This window comes from Equus quagga, chromosome 16, assembly GCF_021613505.1.
Source record: "Equus quagga isolate Etosha38 chromosome 16, UCLA_HA_Equagga_1.0, whole genome shotgun sequence".
NCBI classification, from domain to species: domain Eukaryota; kingdom Metazoa; phylum Chordata; class Mammalia; order Perissodactyla; family Equidae; genus Equus; species Equus quagga.
The window spans coordinates 51,105,961-51,126,916 of NC_060282.1; the positions used below are offsets into that span (position 1 = coordinate 51,105,961).

At 35.0% G+C, this 20,956-nt stretch overlaps 1 protein-coding gene across 1 annotated transcript in view; it reads left to right on the top strand.

The window, feature by feature from the left end:
• The window catches only part of SNTG1 (syntrophin gamma 1), a 317,880-nt gene that overhangs the window by 216,692 nt on the left and 80,232 nt on the right, over nucleotides 1-20,956 (top strand). The window contains exons 12-13 of the mRNA XM_046642673.1: nucleotides 15,871-15,987; nucleotides 17,111-17,182. Of these exons, the coding sequence (XP_046498629.1) occupies nucleotides 15,871-15,987; nucleotides 17,111-17,182 (189 nt within the window). The remainder of the gene's footprint in view (nucleotides 1-15,870; nucleotides 15,988-17,110; nucleotides 17,183-20,956) is intronic.

Consider the following 20,956-nt stretch of genomic DNA (forward strand, 5'->3'; position numbering starts at 1 on the left):
ATTTCCTAGAAGGAACTGAAGGAGTGGGTTTGATTGCTACATGTCGGAAATGGAAGCAGGCTGACCTCCTGGTCTAAAAGGGAGGGTGAACTTGATGCCAAATAACATCAAAGGCTGTGTTGAGACACAGTCTGCCCTGTTGCTTGAGCTGAATGGCTTCAGCTCCTGGGAGTGGTGTCCATTGAATGGAGAGAACAAGGGAAAGAATAAAGGATGTATTCATATTAGAAAGTGGGTGAGTCAATCCATGGCTCAACCCCAGGGCTCCACACGATGACTCCTCACCTAGAGGTAGCTGGCGTGGATACTGAGGGAAAACATCAGTAAGTGTTTGCAATGGCCACAGAGTATCACCAGTATAGGCACAGTTTTGTCAGAAATCTCCTGGAAACACCATCAAAAGCAGACATATGGATTTGTTAGGTTCTGTTGATGTCACTGTCTGAAATAAGAGGCGAGGTGGAATATAAAGATGATTGTGATTTGGGAGACGTATATCTCCTCTCCCTCAGTTTAGGGACTTGAGATTAATTCTGAAGTTCTGCAAGGGGAGGAGTGCTGTGAGATGCAGGTACCACCAAGCCAGAACTCCTTGGTAAATAATTTTAAATTTTTATTCTCTTTTTAGATTGCTGTGACCTTGGGAAACATCTGTTACTCCCAACTGCTTTTAGTTGCAGCATTTAACCTTCTGCTAATAAGCTGTGCACAGACACACATATATGCACATATACACATGCACACACACGTCAAGAAGTAGAAAAATGGTCTTTTTAGTATAGAAATGCAATTGTTGATTTTGTATATAGTGACTATTAAATTCACTTAACTTTGTGCTCCTCTCTTTAGTTATATATGAACTTCTGGCAAATCCTTATATTGAGCTCCAGTTTCAGTATTCAATTTTCATTTCTAGATATGTGTTTTAATACTATGTAATTTCCAGTTATCTGCTATAATTTTTGAACTAGTCATCTAAATTTTGAACATTTTGTGCAGAGAAGTTTAAAACTCTGAGTCTGATTACTCCAAAATCTGAATCTCCTGTGTGTGTTTTTTCATCTACTTTTGGTTTTATCACTTGGTTTTTCTGAATTGTATTTATTTTTGTCTCCTTGTATGGCTTCTATATACTGTCTATAAAATTTATTTATTTATTTATTGTCTATAAAAATTATAGACAATATTTGAGGTTCTGAATTGTGTTATCATCCTCCAGAGAAGATTTACTTTTATTTATGGCAAAATAAAATCAGAAGTACAATTTATCTTATTGGAATCAGGGCTGAGTGTTCATGAATGAGGCTCCAGTCTTTTTGAGGCTGGGTCTATTACTCATTTATCTATTTTTTCTTCTGTGTTGTATCCTGCTAGGTCTTTTCATGAAGGGCTCTGAAATCCAACATATGTTACTTAAACCTTTAAATCTGCTGAGAGTCACCATTTCAGCCCCTCAGCAGCTGATTGACAGTAGAAATGCCACAGGAGAAAGTGGCACTGAGAGTGACTCACATCTGTGAGCTTTCCTTTGCACTAGGAGCTGGGTGCTTAGATCTTTGTGCCTTGGTAACATTACAACATTTTCTCAAACGTCTTTATTCGCCTTTTAGAAATTGTTGCCTATTTTATTCCAGTTGTCCCAGGGAGAAGAATTGGTTTTCTACAAGTCTGTCTCATAGTTTTATTTGGAAATACTCTTTTTATTAAGACCTTATCATTTATTTTTCTCTTTCAAGTACTAGGATACTTTCATTATGATTTTTTCTGTCACTAGTAACAAATGCTGTTCTCAATAATACACAGCCTTACCAGCTGTTGGGATTATAACAAAATTAGATGATCTACTCCCTGACTTAGGGATAAATATGTCCAAAACTGAGGCAGTATCAGCATAAGCTAGAGGGTTTGGTAAAACACAGCGTGCTGGCCCCAACCGTAAGGCTTCTGATGCAGTAGGTTTGGGAGAGGGTATGAGAATTTGCATTTCTAACAAATTCCCAGATAATACTGATGTTGATGGACCAAGCACCACACTATCACAGGGAGATCAAATAAGGATACTCTCTATCTTCACTTTGGCTGATAAAATGTTAGAGACCTATGTTAAATGTAAATTTCTTAGCGTACTGTAATTATTTTGCTGCAAGAATGTACCATTTGCTTCAGTTTTGTTATTTATCATGAATACATTGTTACACATTATATTGTATCTTTTTAAAATAATTTTTAAATAAAAATAGTAATTATTACTGTCACCAATCCCAACCAAAGTCCCAGAAAGTTATTTTATGAATATCGACAAACTGATTCTAAAGTTTATGTGGAGAGGCAAAAGACTCAGAATAGCCAACATAATAGTGGAGATGAACAAATTCTGAGGACTGACACTACCTGACTTCAAGTCTTGCTATAAAGCTATGGTAAACAAGATAGTGTGGTATTGAAAAAAACATAGAAAAATTGATCAGTGTTACAGAATAGAGGGACCAGAAATAGACCCGCACAAATACAGTCAGCTGATCATTAGCAAAGGAGCAAAGGCAACACAATGGAACAAAGATAGTCTTTTCAACAAATGGTACTGGAACAACTGGACATTCATATGCAAAAAAAGAATCTAGACATAGACCGTGTATCCTTCACAAAAATTAACTCAAAATCGATCATAGACTTAAATGTAAAATCCAAAACCATAAAACTCCCAAAAGGTAACATAGGAGGAAATCTAGATTACCTTGGATACGCCAGTGACATGTTAGATGCAACACCAAAGGCATGATCTATGAAACAAATAATTGATGTGATGGACTTCATTAAAAGTAACAACTGTTGCTCTGCAAAAGACAATATCAATAGAATGAGAAGACAAGCCACAGAGCGGGAAAAAATATTTGCAAAACACATATCTATACAGTAATGTTATCCAAAATATACAAAGAACTTCTGAAACTCAACAACAATGAAACAAACTACCTGATTAAAAAATGTGCCAAAGGCATTAATAGATACCTCACCAAAGAAGATATACAGTAGCAAATAAATATATGAAAAGGTGCTCCAGATTATATGTCATCAGAAATCAAATTAAAAAACAATGAGATACACTAAATACCTGTTAGAACAATGAAAACCAAGTACACTGACAATACCAATACTGGTGAGGATGTGGAGTAACAGGAACTGTCATACATTGCTAGTGAGGATGCACACTGTTACAGCCACTTTGGAAGACAGTTTAGTGTTTTCTTACAAAACTAAGTATACTTTTACCACATATTTGAGCAGTCACACTTCTTGATATTTACCTAAATGAGTGGAAAACCTACATTCATACAAAAATCTGCACACTGGTGTTTGTAGCAACTTTATCCATAATTACTAAAACTTGTAAGCAACCAAGATGGCCTTCTGAAGGTGAATGGATAAGTAAACGGTGGTACGTCCACAGAATGGAATATCATTCAATGCTAAAAAGAAATGAGCTTTCAAGCTGTGAAAAGACATGTAGGAAATTTAAATGCATATTATTAAGTGAAGGAAGTCAATTTGAAAATGCTATATACTATGGGATCTTAACAATATGACATTTTGGAAACAGTAAAATTATGCAGACAGTAAAAAGCCAGTGGTTGCTATGGGGTGGGGATGGAGGGATGAATCAGTGGAGAACAGAGAATTTTTAATGCAGTGAAATTATCCTATATGATACCATAATGGTGGATACATGTCATTATACATTTGTTAAAATCAATGGAATGTACAACACCAAGAGTGAACCTTAATGTAAACTATGGACTTTGGGTGATAATGATGTGTCAATGTAGAATCATCAATTGTAACAGATGTACCACTCTGATGGGGGATGTTGATGGTGGGGGAGGCACACTGGCTGTGTATGTGTCGGGGAAGGGGGTCTATAGGAAATCTCTGTACCTTACATTTGATTATGCTGTGAACCTAAAACTGCTCTGAAAAATAATGTCTATTTAGAAGGGGAAAAAATAATAATGTAAAATAAAATGTTTTAAAATAATAAAAAATAATTTTTTATGCAGGGCAGGCTTCACATATCAGGCATAATTTTCAGATGATTACACATATAGCTTTAGATAGGCAATTTTATGCAAATCAAAACCACGAGATATCATCTCACACCTGTTAGAACGACTGTCATGAAAAAGACAAGAGATAACAACCATTGGTGAATATTGTACACCGGTGGTGAGATTGTAAATTGGTACAGCCATTATAGAAAATAGTATGGAGATTCTTCAAAAAATTAAAAATAGATCTACCATATGATCCAGCTATTCCACTTCTGGATGTTTGTCCAAGGGAAATGAAAACAGGATCTCAAAGAGATGTTTGCATTCCTGTGTTTGTTGTAGCATTATTCACAATAGCCGAAATATGGAAACGAACTGTTGGTCTACAGATGAATGGACAAAGGAGATGTGGTAAATATGTACGATGAAATATTGTTCAGCTATGAGAAAGAAGGACATCCTGCCATTTGTGACAACATGGATGAAACTTGAGGGCCTTTTGCTAGTGAAATAAGTCATGTTGAGAAAGATAAATGTTGCATGGTATCACTTGTATGTGGAATCAAAAGAAACAAAAAGTCAGACTCATAGAAACAGAGGGTAGAAAATGGTTCCCAGGGTCTGGGGGATAGGCAAAATGGGGAGAGGCTGGTATAAAGGTGAAAACTTTCAGCTATAATATGAATAAGATCTGAGAATCTATCGTATAATATGGTGACAATAGGTGATAACACTATATTGTATAACTGAAATTTTCTAAGAGATTAGAATTTAAATATTCTCACCCAAAAAATTTATATATATGCATATATATGTGTACATAAAACTATGTGAGGTGATGGATATGTTAATTAACTAGATGGGAAGAATCCTTTCATGATGTGTATATGTACCAAACCATCACAATGTACACTTTAAATACCTTACAGTTTTATTTGTCAATTTATACCTCAATAAAGCTAAAAAAAAAAGACATGCTTCTGAAATATTTATCTTAAAATTATCCATGTTTGGAAGTCTTTTTGTCATTTCACGTGCATAGAGAACTATTTCCTTTTAATTCCACTTGTTTCTGTAATATCTTATTTGAAATATCCTTATGCCTATATTGCCCATTTGGTTTTTTAATTTTTATTTTTCTAAGATTAAGTGATACAGTTTTTCTTTAGATTTATCATTTGCTGTGACATATGTAGGGAAAATTTACTGAAAATGCCTCATATCTCTTCAACCATATAATTATTTCACACAAGTCTTGCTAATGGTGAAAAACAAAAAGTTCCTTTTGACATCTCTGCACAATTGGGAAGAACTAGTTTCCCTTATTTTGGCACACACAATGAGAAGGTTAATCTTTGGGGTAGAGAACAATCATGAGGAAATATTTCTTACAGATCTGATTATCCCATTTTTGTTAGTTATATCCTTCACTCATTCCACAAAGCTAAACTCAGTTCAAAATAATAAAATTGTATTCAATGATATTTCTTGAAAGATATCAGTATACCATTCTTAATCTTTCAGATTTTAGCAAATTATGGAGGTGGAAGAGATAACAAATTCAAATTTCAGTCATAAGAAGCTTAAATGTTTCCTTTTCAGAATTATGTACACCACTTCATTCTCTTTTTTCTCTTGCCAATATAGGAAAGTAATAAACATGGAGAAACTATTTTATCAAATTGAATTAAAATTAAAGACTCTGTCTTAATGGAGAAATAATATGATGATTAAATGTGATATAATTGATAATAATTAAAATTTTATCATTGTAATGGCTCCAGAATAACAGGGCAATTTAACCATATTTGTCAAAATACTTTCTTCTTATAAAATTCACAAAACCCTATGTTATTTTGAGATAAGATTGTTATAAAACTCTTACTAATAGTACACATTGTATGCTACCAGGCCCAGTTAGCAACTGCAGATAGGGTTCCTGGTTGGTGCAGTATAAACAGCTGCTCCCCCACCACAGCAGCAGAAACAAGTGAAAGGAGCAACTAAACTCTATCTCTATGCGGAGGCACAAATCAACAACATCAAGCAATATGAAAAAATACATTAAATCTCCAGAACAGAAGGAAAATAACAAATATACAGAAAACAATCCCAAAGAAAATGAGATATATAACCTAAATGATGATGAATTCAAAACAGTCATCATTAAAATACTCACTGAGTTAAGAGAGAATTCTGAACGACAAGTCAACGAGTTCAGGAGCTATGTCACAAAAGAGTTTGATACGATAAAGAAGAACCAAACAGAAATATTGGAAATGAAGAACACAATAGAGGAGATTAAGAAAAATCTAGATGCACTGAACAGTAGGGCCGATAATATGGAGGAAAGAATCAGCAATTTGGAAGATGGCAATATAGAATTGCTGCAGGCAGAGGAGGAGAGAGAAGTAAGACTAAAAAGAAATGAAGAAACTCTCCAAGAATTATCAGACACAATTAGGAGATGCAACGTAAGGATTATAGGTATACCAGAGGGAGAAGAGAAGGAGAAAGGGGCAGAAAGCCTATTCAAAGAAATAATGGCTGAGAACTTCCCAAATCTGGTGAGAGAGATGGATCTTCAGGTGACAGAAGCCAATAGATCTCCAAACTTTATCAATGCAAGAAGACCAATTCCACGGCATATAGTAGTGAAGCTAGCAAAAGTCAACGACAAGGAGAAAATACTAAGGACAGCCAGGCAAAAGAAACTAACCTACAAAGGAACCCCCATCAGGCTATCAGCAGATTTCTCAGCAGAAACTTTACAGGCTAGATGAGAGTGGAATGATATATTCAAAAATCTGAAGGACAAAAATCTACAGCCGAGAATTCTCTACCCAGCAAAAATATCCTTCAAATAGGGTGGAGAAATAAAAACTTTCCCAGATAAACAAAAATTAAGGGAGTTCATTGCCACAAAACCTCTTCTTCAGGAAATCCTCAGGAAAACCCTCATTCCTGAAAAATCCAAAAAAGGAAAGGGGCTACAAAACCAAGATCAGAGGAGATAAGTAGAAGGACAACAACAGAGAGTAGCAGCTCTTCATCAGAACAGATTAAACCATGGGACGAGAAACAAAGGAAATTGAAGAAAACCGGAAAACAAGACACAAAATGGTAGTGGTAGGCCCCCACATCTCAATAATCACTCTAAATGTAAATGGATTGAACTCCCCAATCAAAAGACACAGATTGGCAGGATGGATCAAAGAACAAGACCCAACAATATGCTGCCTCCAGGCAACACACCTCAGCCCCAAAGACAAACACAGACTCAGAGTGAAGTAATGGAGAACAATACTCCAAGCTAATAATGAACAAAAGAAAGCAGGTGTCGCTATACTAATATCAGACAAGGTAGATTTCAAAGCAAAACAGATAAAGAAAGACAAAGAGGGACAGTATATAATGATAAAAGGGACTCTCCACCAAGAAGACATAACACTTATAAATATATACGCACCCAACACAGGAGCACCAAAATTTGTAAAGCAACTCTTAATAGAACTAAAAGAAGACATCATCAACAATACAATAATAGTAGGGGACCTCAACACACCATTAACACCAATGGACAGAACATCCAGACAGAAAATCAACAAGGAAATAATAGAATTAAATGAAAAATTAGACCAGATGGACTTAATAGATATATATAGAACACTTCATCCAAAAACAGCAGGTTACACATTCTTCTCAAGTGCACATGGAACATTCTCAAGGATTGACCATATTTTGGGAAACAAAGCAAACATCAATAAACACAAGAGAGTTGAAATAATATCAAGCATCTTTTCTGATCATAACGCTATGAAACTAGAAATCAACTACAAGAAAAAAGCAGAGAAAGGTGCAAGAATGTGGAGACTAAACAACATGCTTCTGAACAAACAATGGACAATTGAAGAAATTAAAGAAGAAATCAAATATTATCTGGAGACAAATGAAAATGAGAACACGACATACCAAATCATTTGGGATGCAGCAAAAGCAGTCCTAAGAGGGAAATTCACCGCAATACAGGCTCACCTCACTAAACAAGAAAAAGCTCACATAAGAAACCTCAAACGACACCTAATAGAACTAGAAAAAGAAGAACAAACAAAGCCCAGAGTCAGTAGAAGGAGGGAAATAATAAAAATAAGAGCAGAAATAAACGATATTGAAACAAAAAAGACAATAGAAAGGATCAATGAAACAAAGAGTTGGTTCTTCGAAAGAATTAACAAAATTGACAAACCCCTAGCCAGACTCACCAAGAAAAGAAGAGAGAAAGCGCAAATTAATAAAATCAGGAATGACAGAGGAGAAATCACAACAGATACCAATGAAATACAAGAGATCATAAGAGAATACTATGAAAAACTATATGCCAACAAACTGAACAACTTGGAAGAAATGGACAAATTCCTAGACTCATACAATCTCCCCAAACTGAATCAGGAAGAAATGGAGAATCTGAATAGACCAATCACAAGTAAGGAAATAGAAACGGTAATCAAAAACCTCCCCAAAAACAAGAGTCCAGGACCAGACGGCTTCTCTGGAGAATTCTACCAAACATTCAAAGAAGACTTAATACCTATTCTCCTCAAACTGTTCCAGAAAATTGAGAAAGATGGAGAACTCCCTAACACATTCTATGAAGCCAACATCACTCTGATCCCCAAACCTGACAAGGACAACACAAAGAAGGAGAACTACAGGCCAATATCACTGATGAACATAGATGCAAAAATCCTCAACAAAATTTTGGCAAACCGATTACAGCAATACATCAAAAAGATTATACACCATGATCAAGTGGGATTTATACCAGGGACACAGGGATGGTTCAACATCCGCAAGTCAATCAACGTGATACACTACATCAACAAAATGAAAAACAAAAACCACATGATCATCTCAATAGATGCAGAGAAAGCATTCGACAAGATCCAACACCCATTTATGATAAAAACCCTCAATAAAATGGGTATAGAAGGAAAGTACCTCAACATAATAAAGGCCATATATGACAGACCCACAGCCAACATCATACTCAATGGACAAAAATTGAAAGCCATCCCTCTGAGGACAGGAACAAGACAAGGGTGCCCACTTTCACCACTCCTATTCAACATAGTACTGGAGGTGCTGGCCAGAGCAATTCGGCAGGAAAAAGAAATAAAAGGAATCCAAATAGGTAACAAAGAAGTAAAACTCTCGCTGTTTCCAGACAACATGATCTTATATATAGAAAACCCCAAAGAATCCATAGAAAAACTATTAGAAATAATCAACAACTACAGCAAAGTAGCAGGGTATAAAATTAACGTGCATAAATCAGTAGCATGTCTATACTCTAACAATGAACTAACAGAAAAAGAACTCAAGAACTCAATCCCATTCACAATCGCAACGAAAAGAATAAAATACCTTGGGATAAACTTAACCAAGGAAGTGAAGGATCTATACAATGAAAACTACAAGACTTTCTTGAAAGAAATTGATGACAACATAAAGAGATGGAAAGACATTCCATGCACATGGATTGGAAGAATAAACATAGTTAAAATGTCCATACTACCTAAAGCAATCTCCAGATTCAATGCTATCCCAATCAGAATCCCAAGAACATTCTTCACAGAAATTGAACAAACAATCCTAAAATTCATATGGGGCAACAACAGACCGCGAATTGCTAAAGCAATCCTGAGCAAGAAAAACAAAGCCGGCGGAATCACAATCCCCAATTTCAAAACATACTACAAAGCTACAGTGATCAAAACAGCATGGTACTGGTACAAAAACAGGTCCACAGAAGAATGGAACAGAATTGAAAGCCCAGAGATAAAACCACACATATGTGGACACCTAATCTTTGACAAAGGAGCAGAGGGCCTACAATGGAGAAAAGAAAGTCTCTTCAACAAATGGTGCTGGGAAAACTGGACAGCCACATTCAAAAGATTGAAAATTGACCATTCTTTTTCACCACACACCAAAATAAAGTCAAAATGGATCAAAGACCTAAAGATTAGGCCTGAGACAATAAGTCTTTTGGAAGAGAATCTAGGCAGTACACTCTTTGACATCAGTTTCAAAAGAATCTTTTCGGACACTATAACTCCTCAGTTGAGGGAAACAATAGAAAGAATAAACAAATGGGACTTCATCAGACTAAAGAGCTTCTTCAAGGCAAGGGAAAACAGGATTGAAACAAAAAAACAGCTCACTAATTGGGAAAAAATATTTACAAGCCACTTATCCCACAAAGGGTTAATCTCCATAATATACAAGGAACTCACACTGCTTAACAACAAAAAAACAAACAACCCGATCAAAAAATGGGCAGAGGACATGAACAGACATTTCTCAAAAGAAGATATGAATATGGCCAATAGACACATGAAAAGATGTTCATCATTGCTAATCATCAGGGAAATGCAAATCAAAAGTACACTAAGATATCACCTTATACCCTTTAGATTGGCAAAAACATCCAAAACCAAGAGCGACAAATGTTGGAGAGGTTGTGGAGAAAAAGGAACCCTCATACACTGTTGGTGGGAATGCAAACTGGTACAGCCACTATGGAAAACAGTATGGAGATTTCTCAAAAAGTTAAAAATAGAAATACCCTATGACCCAGCCATCCCATTACTGGGTATCTATCCTAAGAACCTGAAATCAGAAATCTCAAGAGTCTGTTGCACCCCTATGTTCATCGCAGCATTATTTACAATAGCCAAGACGTGGAACCAACCTACATGCCCAGAAACTGATGATTGGATAAAGAAGATGTGGTATATATACACAATGGAATACTACTCAGCCATAAAAAAAGAAAAAATTCGCCCATTCACAGCAACGTGGATGGACCTCGAGGGTATTATGTTAAGCGAAATAAGCCAGTCAGAGAAAGACGAACTCTATATGACTCCACTCATAGGTGGAAGTTAGTATATTGATAAGGAGATCTGATCGGTGGTTACCAGGGAAAAGGGGGGGTGGGGGAAGGGCACAAAGGGGGAAGTGGTGTACCCACAACATGACTAACAAAAATGTACAACTGAAATCTCACAAGGTTGTAATCTATCATAACATTAATAAAAAATAAATAAATAAAAAAATTCACAAAACCCTATGTTATTTTGAGATGATTGTTATAAAACTCTTACTAATAGTACACATTGTATGCTATTTTGATAATGAACTTTTGCAAAATACAATACATGTATAGAAAGTTTATAAAACATAGATGTACAGCTTGATTATTCAAAAGCCCAAAACCCCTGTGTAACCACATTCCAGGTCAAGAAAAGTAGATTACTAGCAACTCAGGTTCCCTCTCCCCACTTTGCATTCTTCCCCAGTCACAACTGGCTTGCTGTCTTTTAATGTAACCATTATCCTGACAGTTTGGGTAATAATTGTCTTGCTTTACTACAGTACTTTTTTCTTCCAACTAAGAATGCATTCTAAAATACTATAGATTATTTGAATCAAATCACACATACATACATATATATATATATATATATGTGTATGTGTACATATTACTCTATATGTGCTTCTTTTAATTAACATATTCTGTGGGATTTATGTATGTTTTTCCACATAACTGTAATTACTAATTTTTCTTGCTGTATACTATTACTTTATTATATCACAGTTTGTTACTTTATACATCTAAAGAATATGTTGGAAGGTATGCAGTTTCTTAACATTTTAAAACATTGGTATGCAGTTGGAACTACTAAGAATTATGCTACAATGGACATTCTTGTATGTATGCCTCAGTGCACATGTCTAAACATTAGTGTTGAGTTTATATTAGAAGTGAAAAATGAAACTTTCACTGGCTGTATATGAGCTTTTACATTACTACATGTCTTCACCAAAATTGGGCACTTCCTTCCTTTTTAATTGTAGCCACATTGGAATATATACAGAGAAGATGCATAATGTTTTAAAACTGCATTTTTTGTGGTTTTATGGTTTTAGGTCTTACATATAAGTGTTTTATTCACTTTGAGTTGATTTTTGTATATGGTGTGAGATAAGGGTCCAATTTCATTCTTCTGCATGTGGATATCAAGTTTTCTGGACACTTTTTATGGAAGAGACTTTCCGTTCCCCATTGTGCATTCTTGACATCTTTGTTGAAGATCAGTCGAGCATAAATGCATGGATTTATTTCTGGGCTCTCTGTTCTGTTCCATTAGTTTATGCATACACTTTTATGCCAGTATCCTGTTGTTCTGATTACTGTTGCCTTGTAATATATTTTGAAATGAGGAAGTGCAGTGCCTCTAGCTTTGTTCTTCTTTCTCAATATTGTTTTGGCTATTTAGGGTCTTTTGTGGTACCATATGAATTTTAGGATGTTTCTATTATTTCTGTAAAGAATGCCATTTGGATTTTGATAGGGATTGCATTGCATCAGTAGGTCACTTTGGATATTATGGATATTTTTAAATACTAACTCTTCCAATCCATGAGCATGACATGTCTTTTTATTTATCTATATCTTAATTTCCTTTGTTAATGTTCTATAATTTTCAGTGTACAAATCTTTCATCTCTTTGTTAAGTTTATTCCTAAGTGTTTTGTACTTTTTGTTGCTATTGTGAATAGGATTGTTTTCTTAATTTCCTTTTTGAACTGGAAGAAAACATAAGGAAAAATCTCCTCAACATTCGTCTGGGCAATAATTTTTTGGATATGACGCCAAAAACATAGTCAACAAAAACAAAAATAGGCAAATTGGACTTCATCAAAATAAAAAACTTCTGGAGAGCAGAGGAAATAATCAACAGAGTGAAAGAGGAGCCTACGGAATGGGAGAAAATATTGGCAAATCATACATCTGATAAGGGGATAATGTCCAAAATATATAAGAAACTCAATTGCAAAAAGACAGATAACTCAATTTAAAAATGGGCTAAAAGACCTCAATATACATTTCTCAAAAGAAGACAAACAAGCTCATATCTTATCTTCCTGTACATAGGAAGCAAGATTAAGTTAATGTCTGTGTTAGAAAATTTTAATACCTGGAATGCTTAAATGTTGGGTCCTGCTGCCTATTGTTTTTCATGGTTTTCATTTGATGTGCTTCATGAATTTTTCCCCTTATATTCTTAGCTATTTTTATTGTGTCCAGGGCACAGTTTTTATAAAAAATAAGTTGAGACACAGGATGATACTATTATCATCCAGAGAGGGTTTCCATTTTCTTTAGCCAGGAGCCTAGGAGAACTGTAATCTGGATTCATCACAGATCATTGCAAGGTTAACATTTTCTCAACCATCTGGATGACTTGAATCTGAGTTCTAGTTACTATAAGGGCTGATGACTTCTGCCTCAACTTTGTTATTAGGATGCAGTCACTTGTGATCTGAAATAAAAGGAGAGCATGTTTACTAAGTCTTCCCCACTTGAAGGGCCCTGGAATTTAACATTATGCCCTAAACCTGTGAGGCTGAAAAAAGCACCTCAGTCTCTGATGGGCCATATCTGTGTTAGAAAGTTAACCCACATTTGGGCTCACCTCTACAATTTCCATTTTACTATGGGTTTTTCCTGTTAATTCTTTAATACCTAATAAAATATCTAGTGCTTTAAGCACATTTAAAAAATATTGTTTCCCTGTTTTCCAAGGTGACTTCAGTTAGCAGGTTGTCTGAATTGCATGATACACAACAACTGGAAAAGGAAATTAATCTTCTCCTACTTTTACTTTAAGTCAGTTATTCTGACAAATTATATATACTTCTATAGCTAACTCATTTTTTCCCTTGTGGTATGGTCAGCTATTAGACTTCATTATTTTGTAAAAGCTATGCTATTATTTGATTAAGTATCTACTTGGCCGTATGAGCAATACAAGATAATCAATTACTGTAGCTGGTTCTTACTATATTATTATTAAACAATTTAGTCTCTATGAATAGCTCCCACATGTTATAAATTTCAAAGTATATATGAGTAATCGAGCCAGCCCTCATGGTCTAGTGGTAAAGATTGGGCATTCTCACTACTGCACACTGAGGTTTGTCTCCCAGTGAGGGAACCACACCACCAATCTGTTAGTTTTCATACTATGATGGCTGAGTGTTGTTGTGATGCTTAAAGCTATTCCACCAGTATTTCAATTACCAGCAAAGGCACCCATGGTGGACAGGTTTCAGCAGAGCTTCCAGATTGAGACAGACTAGGAAGAAGGACCTGACCACCCACTTCCAAATAAACTGGCTGTGAACATCCTATAAATAACAGGAGAATGTTGTCTGAAATAGTGCCAGAAGATGACAGGATGGTGCAAACAGACCAAGCCAGGTACCACTCTGCTGTACACGTGGTCACTAGGAGTTGGAATCGACTTTAGGGTACTAACAACAAATTAATAATGTAAGAGATTAGAGAATACACAGTAAAGTTAAAAGAGCAAGGGACTTTGGTTCAAATTCCAATTCTAACTCATACAAAGTTGGACTCACTTGTTAAGCTACTTTATTTAAATCAAAATTCCTCAATTTGTTAAAACAGCATCTTTATATCTCAGAAGCTGATTGTAAAACAAACTTGGATAATGAGATAATGGGCAATACAATTATTGTGGAGAGCAAATATAATATAGTGGAAAGAAAATGAGGTCTAAAATCAGACTGATATCTTATTTCAAATTCTACACTTCAGATTCTTTCATTGTTGTTAGTCAGCTATCACCATAGTAATGCTGCATAATAAAACAACTCCAAAACTAGGTGCAATACAACAATGGGTATGTGTTTTCTCTACAAGAGAACTGTTTGTTTGGCATTAGACACTAGGCTGGAGTTGGCTGGGCTTGGATGCAGGAGGTAATCTGAGCTCTGATCTATTCCACATCTCTCTACCTTGGGTATGCTTTCCTTACAATAATGGAAGAAGCATGACATACTAAGTTCAACTCTACTTGTGTCATGTGCATTAAAATCCCATTAGTCATAGCAAACCTCATAGCAAAAAAACAAAAGTCTAGGAACAGGAAAGAGCATCTGCCAACCATAAAACCAAAGTAAGTTACATGAGGTGAGAAATATATATTCCCAAATACATCTCCTACATAGAGTTGTGGTAAGAAATAAATGAAATGTTACGTGAATACTTTGTTAGGGATGAAGTACTCATTTAATAAATGTTTATGTACATGTTTGAGTTTCATGACAATCAAATAAGAGAAAGAGGAGCGGCTTACCTCACATGATTTTATTTTGGACATTGATCAGCTACATTTAAGAGCCAGAGGCACAGAGTTGTTACTACCATTTGATATATGCATAATTTTTGAATAATCTTAGATCAGTGACTAAAACAAGAAAGGTTATCATCCCGCCATGTCAGGCACAGATAGAGTGGTACACTACACTAGTGGTAATCACATTAGGTATCTCTCTTTGTCTTGTCTCCTTTACCCACTTAAATATTTTACCTGAGAGCACATTTCCAGGTAGTAAAATGCCACTAATTGGAAAACTGATAGGATAAAGTGAATGAATTTTATTACAAAGAAATATTTTCATAGGAGGAATGATAGAGAGTGGGAGATATAATTCATTTCAAGTTAGATTGCATAAACAAATACTTGATAAGTGCTGATAGAAACGTATTAAATTCTTATGCATAGTTTACATTCACTTATTGAACGTAAATCTGGTTAGCGTACTTTTTTGCATCAATTAATTTGAACATTTTATGAGAGAATTAAAATACAAGATATAAAAAATACACATAAGACATCTGAAATGAGACTTTTTTGACAGTTAATTATATTCAATTTCCTTGCAGATAGTCTACATGGGGTGGTGTGAAGCACGGGAGCAGGACCCCCTTCAAGATCGCGTGTACTCACCAACATTTCTAGCCCTGAGGGGTTCATGTCTTTACAAGTTTCTGGCACCTCCAGTAAGTGATTTTGTTCAACACTTTTTATTTTTCCCACATTATCACAACAGAGTGACATCAACTTAACAGTAACAAATAACATATTACCAATATATTTTGAAAATAAGATCAGACAAAAGTAGAAAACAGTCCAAATATTTCTTAAAATATTTTTCTAAGGATACATGTTCTGGTATTAAACATTTACTTTTTAACCCTTGAAAAATCTATAAAGCATTTCTGTTTAGGCGCTTATGGCACTCAACATATGTTTTCCTATGTGGCATAAGTCTGTCTAAATCGAATCAATAGCATTTTGGGTATCCTATATGGTGGGCTTTGGGCTTCGTATTAAATATCTATGGCTACCTATTGTACCTAAGGGTTTGCTTTTGGAAGCAAGTACCTTACACAACAGTAAATTCTCAATAAATATTTTTTGAATGTAAGTACCTAATACCAGACCACTTACTTACAGGTCTAGTAACGCACAGGATCTTGGAATTATCAAGTCTTACCTGCTGCTATTTTGACTGTCTATGTTGACACAAAGTTCAAAGAACCAGGAAGGCAGGAAAAAAGTCATTGATATTTATATCTTTCACTCCATTCCTACTAGAAATAATTTCTTATGACTGGACAAATATTTGTTTCAAACATAGATAAGTGAAACAAATTCACTGTAGTTTTGGTGTCTTCACAATGTTATAAGGCTTTCGTATCTTGGAACGACTTCTTAACATAAATTATTTAAAAAAAATATTAAAGCCAGTGTTGATATTTGGTATTCTTTGCTTGTAACTGGTGGTAAACTGAGAAAAAATATTATAGGTGTGAGATACTTGGTATTTATATGTGGAGAACACACACATTATTTAAAATATGTGAAGACATTGGGCAAATGGAGGGTGTGAAGATAACATAAAACATTTGCTGAAAGAGGAAGAGAAGTGTGATAAAACTTGGAGGAGAAGAAACCAAAACATTATATGAAGATCTCTGTGACAATAACTTTACAACTGACACACTATATAGTATGAGTACGAGAGTTCCACTATGCACCATATTATATAAGTAAAATAAATAGGGAGATGGGCGCTCTCTTTCTAAAACAGATGATATACTAGTTTCTCATCTTTTAAAGGTGACAACATGGGACTGGACCCGAGCAGAGAAAACATTTTCAGTTTATGAGATTATGTGCAAGATTCTCAAGGTATGATCAACAAGTATGAAGATTTTAATGGCTTTTCCTTAGTAAACAGTGGTTCTGGATTCATAAGTAGTTCATGAAAATAAATGATGCATGGATACAAAAAAACAGAGAAAGACAAAAATATATATATATCAAAGAAAAGATCGAATGCAGAGAAGTGTATGAGCACCTTCATATTGGCTTAAATAACTATTCAGCAGATCCTGCAGCCCCCCATTCTGGGGAGGAGAACAGAGAGAAGCTTAGCAGGAGTGCGTTGAGGAAGAAGTAGCAGGTTCAAATACAAATAGTCTGAATTTAAACCTCAAGTATTACTGTAGTTATTTGCTGAGTAAAACACGGAAGAGAAAAATTTGCGTAAGACTTGGAATTAGAAAATGCAGAAAATATAAAGACGTATGTAAAGAAAGTTAATTGTTTTTTTTTTTAATCTCAGGGTTAGGTTATCTCTCTGAGTATGCAAAAGAACATACAATTGTCATAATTCAATTAAATACCTATGCTAATCACAGGTTTGTTGCAATAAGAAGTCATTGAGAATTCTGTAAAATTCCAAATGGTTTCTGTAGCCATTTTTAAGAATCAAAATGGGAATAATTTATAACACCTAAATAATAATCTTTATTATGTTTCTACTCTAGGGTCTATAGGCTTGGAAATACTACAGATTGATAATTAAATCCTGGTTAAGGTTGACCTTGTTTGTGTAACCAGGGAGAACTAAATTCCCTGCTTTTATGTCAGTTATTTCTCTTCCAGTTAAGACTCAGTAGGATAAAAAATGCTGGGACATTTACAACACAATGAAATGTATCAAAAGTGTCTGAAGGCAGAGAGAAAAAAAAAATGATTACATCAAATGTCTTCATAATTTTTTTTCCCTACAGAATAATCATAGATTAAAGCTGACATTCACAATGGCACAAGAGCTAAATAAAAATGTAGGTCGTTGCTTGCTCATTGCTTTTTGTGGTTTTAGTTTTATTGTGGGACTAATAGTGGAAGAACAACTCTGATATACTTGAGTTTGTTGTTAGTAAAGAAGGCTCTGGTGAGCCAGCCCTGATGGCCTAGTGGTTAAAGTTTGGTGATCACTGCTTTGCCAGCCGGGATTCCCTTCCTGGTTGCGAAACCACACCACCTGTCTGTCCGTTGCTATGCTGTGGTGGCTGCTCACATAGAAGAACTGGAATGACTTACAGCTAGGATATATGAGCATGTACTGGGGCTTTGGGGAGGAAAAAAAAAAGAAAAAGAGGAAGATTGGCAACAGATGTTAGCTCAGGGTGAATCGTTCCCTGCAAAATAAAAAATAAATAAATAAGGCTCTGGCATCTCCTAAAATATCTACCAGTATCTGAAGAAAAAGAGTTCATACCCAACTCCAGTTTTTTAAAGTAGTTACTGAAATGGCTAATGAAATAGCTTTATAATTTAACATTTTAGAAAAAAAGAAAAACCTAACGGAATTAGAAAGAAGAGAACAAAAGGAAGAAAATAAGGAAGTAAGGAAGGAAGAAAGGAAGAAAGAGAGAAAGGAAAGATAAAGAAACCCAGAAACTACGTACCTTGAACAGTTTTATTTGCCATTTTCTATCCATATATTAGTATAACTTTTCCTTAGTAGTAATCCAGCATGCATTTCTACAGTCTTATTTAGATAAATTATTTCATAACCATTTTCCAACTAACTTCATGGTCTTTATAACTATTTTAACATTTAAAAATAAGGTAGTTCATCATAATGCTTGAAATAAGGACAATTTTAAAGGGGAGAATAAAAATGATGTCTGGCTTCATATAAACGGTTTATTTTGTTTCTCTTTTTTATTTTTATTTTTTATTTTTTGAGGAAGATTAGCCCTAAGCTAATATCTGCTGCCAATCCTCCTCATTTTGCTAAGGAAGACTGGCCCTGAGATAACCTCCATGCCCATCTTCCTCTACTTTATATGTGCTACATCTGCCACAGCATGGCTTCACAAGCAATGCATAGGTCCGCATCCAGGATCTCAACCGGCAAACCCCAGGCCATCGAAGTGAAATGTGCAAACTTAACTGCTGCAACACCGGGCCAGCCCCTTATTTCTGTTTTTAAAGATTTTACTTGCAAAGTTAGGATTATATGATTTGTGTTCTAGTTTTTCATGTAAAAATATGTCGAGATTTTTTTTATGTTAATTAATATTCTTCAAAAAAGCTACGACTTTTCAGTAGATTTTGTCTAATCTATCTTTTGGCCATATTTATTTAGCCAATTCCTTAATTTTGCCTTTTAGATACTTTCCCATTTGTTCCGTCAGACATATCATAACAATCATTTGATTTATTTGATAATAGTTGAGTATTCTCTAAATATCAGTTAATCTGCTAAGCATTTGTTATTAGGCTGGAAAAAAAGGCAGAAAAAGTCACTGCTGTCATTGAGCTTACATTTTATTACAGTGTCACAGATGTTAGGTAAATGCAAAGGAACCAAAAAAATAGATAACCAAAATTGATGTTTGCCCACCAATTTAAGTAACTTTCAAATTATTTCCTTTCATCTAAATTCAGATTTTGGAAATGTTGGGTGGAAAATATTTTAATATATTCAAGATATTGGGTTTATGTGTCTAAATTGCCTCTTAGAAAAGCCATACCAACTTATACTGCTATCACAAGTATCTGGAAGTGCCCATGTATTTGCACTCTGCCTAATTAAAATCAAAGAGCAGCTCTCATTTATCTTTCTACATAAAATTTGATATAAACCTATTAATTACTTTGGGAAATATTTTACATAGGTTACTAAGGCCTGTAGATCAATATTTTCAGGCATTGAATAAAATATAAATCTACTCTCATTTGTTATATGTAAATAAGAAAACTCTCCTGCCATTAATGAGTACAATACTCATGTTCTATGCTTCTTGGATTTACATTTGACATACAAAAATATCCTTCGAGGATTCTCTTTCTCAAAGGAAAATTTCAAATAGCACAAGAACAGAGCTGTGAACATAAGACTCAGTGCTAAACGGATTATTTTCCTGCATGGAGATCAGTGCCCGGAGGATGATAGGCTTGACAAGCAGCCGAGGCTCAGAGAGTTGGATCTGGTGAGCAATTCTGAAGGGGCATCTTCTATTACCACTCATCTACCACCATGAGGTAGCAGTCCTGTGCAAATTGTGTGAGTTGTAGACTTCTGTCTCCAGAAAGGGATCCCTCAGATAAGGCAAATTTAAAGGCACAATTTAATGATCTAGACCATGCCATGTTACATCCAGCCTGAAACCACCAATTGGGAAAATTCTGTATCTTCTGATATGAAGCCACACCAGTAATAACAAAAATGAAGCAATAATGGTTACCCAGTATATATAGCTTCCATATATGTGCCAGGTATTGTTCTAAGTGCTGTAATAATTTATTTAATCTTTACGATGAGACTGTGAAATAGTTATTATAATTCACATTTTACAGATTTGGAAGCGAAGGCAAAGAGTTTAAGTAAATACTCAATGTCACATGGATAGTAAACGTCAAAGCCAAGGATTTGAATCCTGCTGTCTCTCTCAAAAATCTGTGCTCTTAAATATTATACTAAACTTCCTCTTTCTCTCTCAGTATAAGCATTGATAAATTGGAAAGAAATGAGAATAGGAAAGACTGCCTGGTGCTGATGAGAGAGCAAAGGTTTCAGAATAAGAGACTTGGCGACAAATGACAACTCTTACTAAATACGCTACCCTCTGCAAATGTGTTAGCCACTATGAACTTCAATTTCTT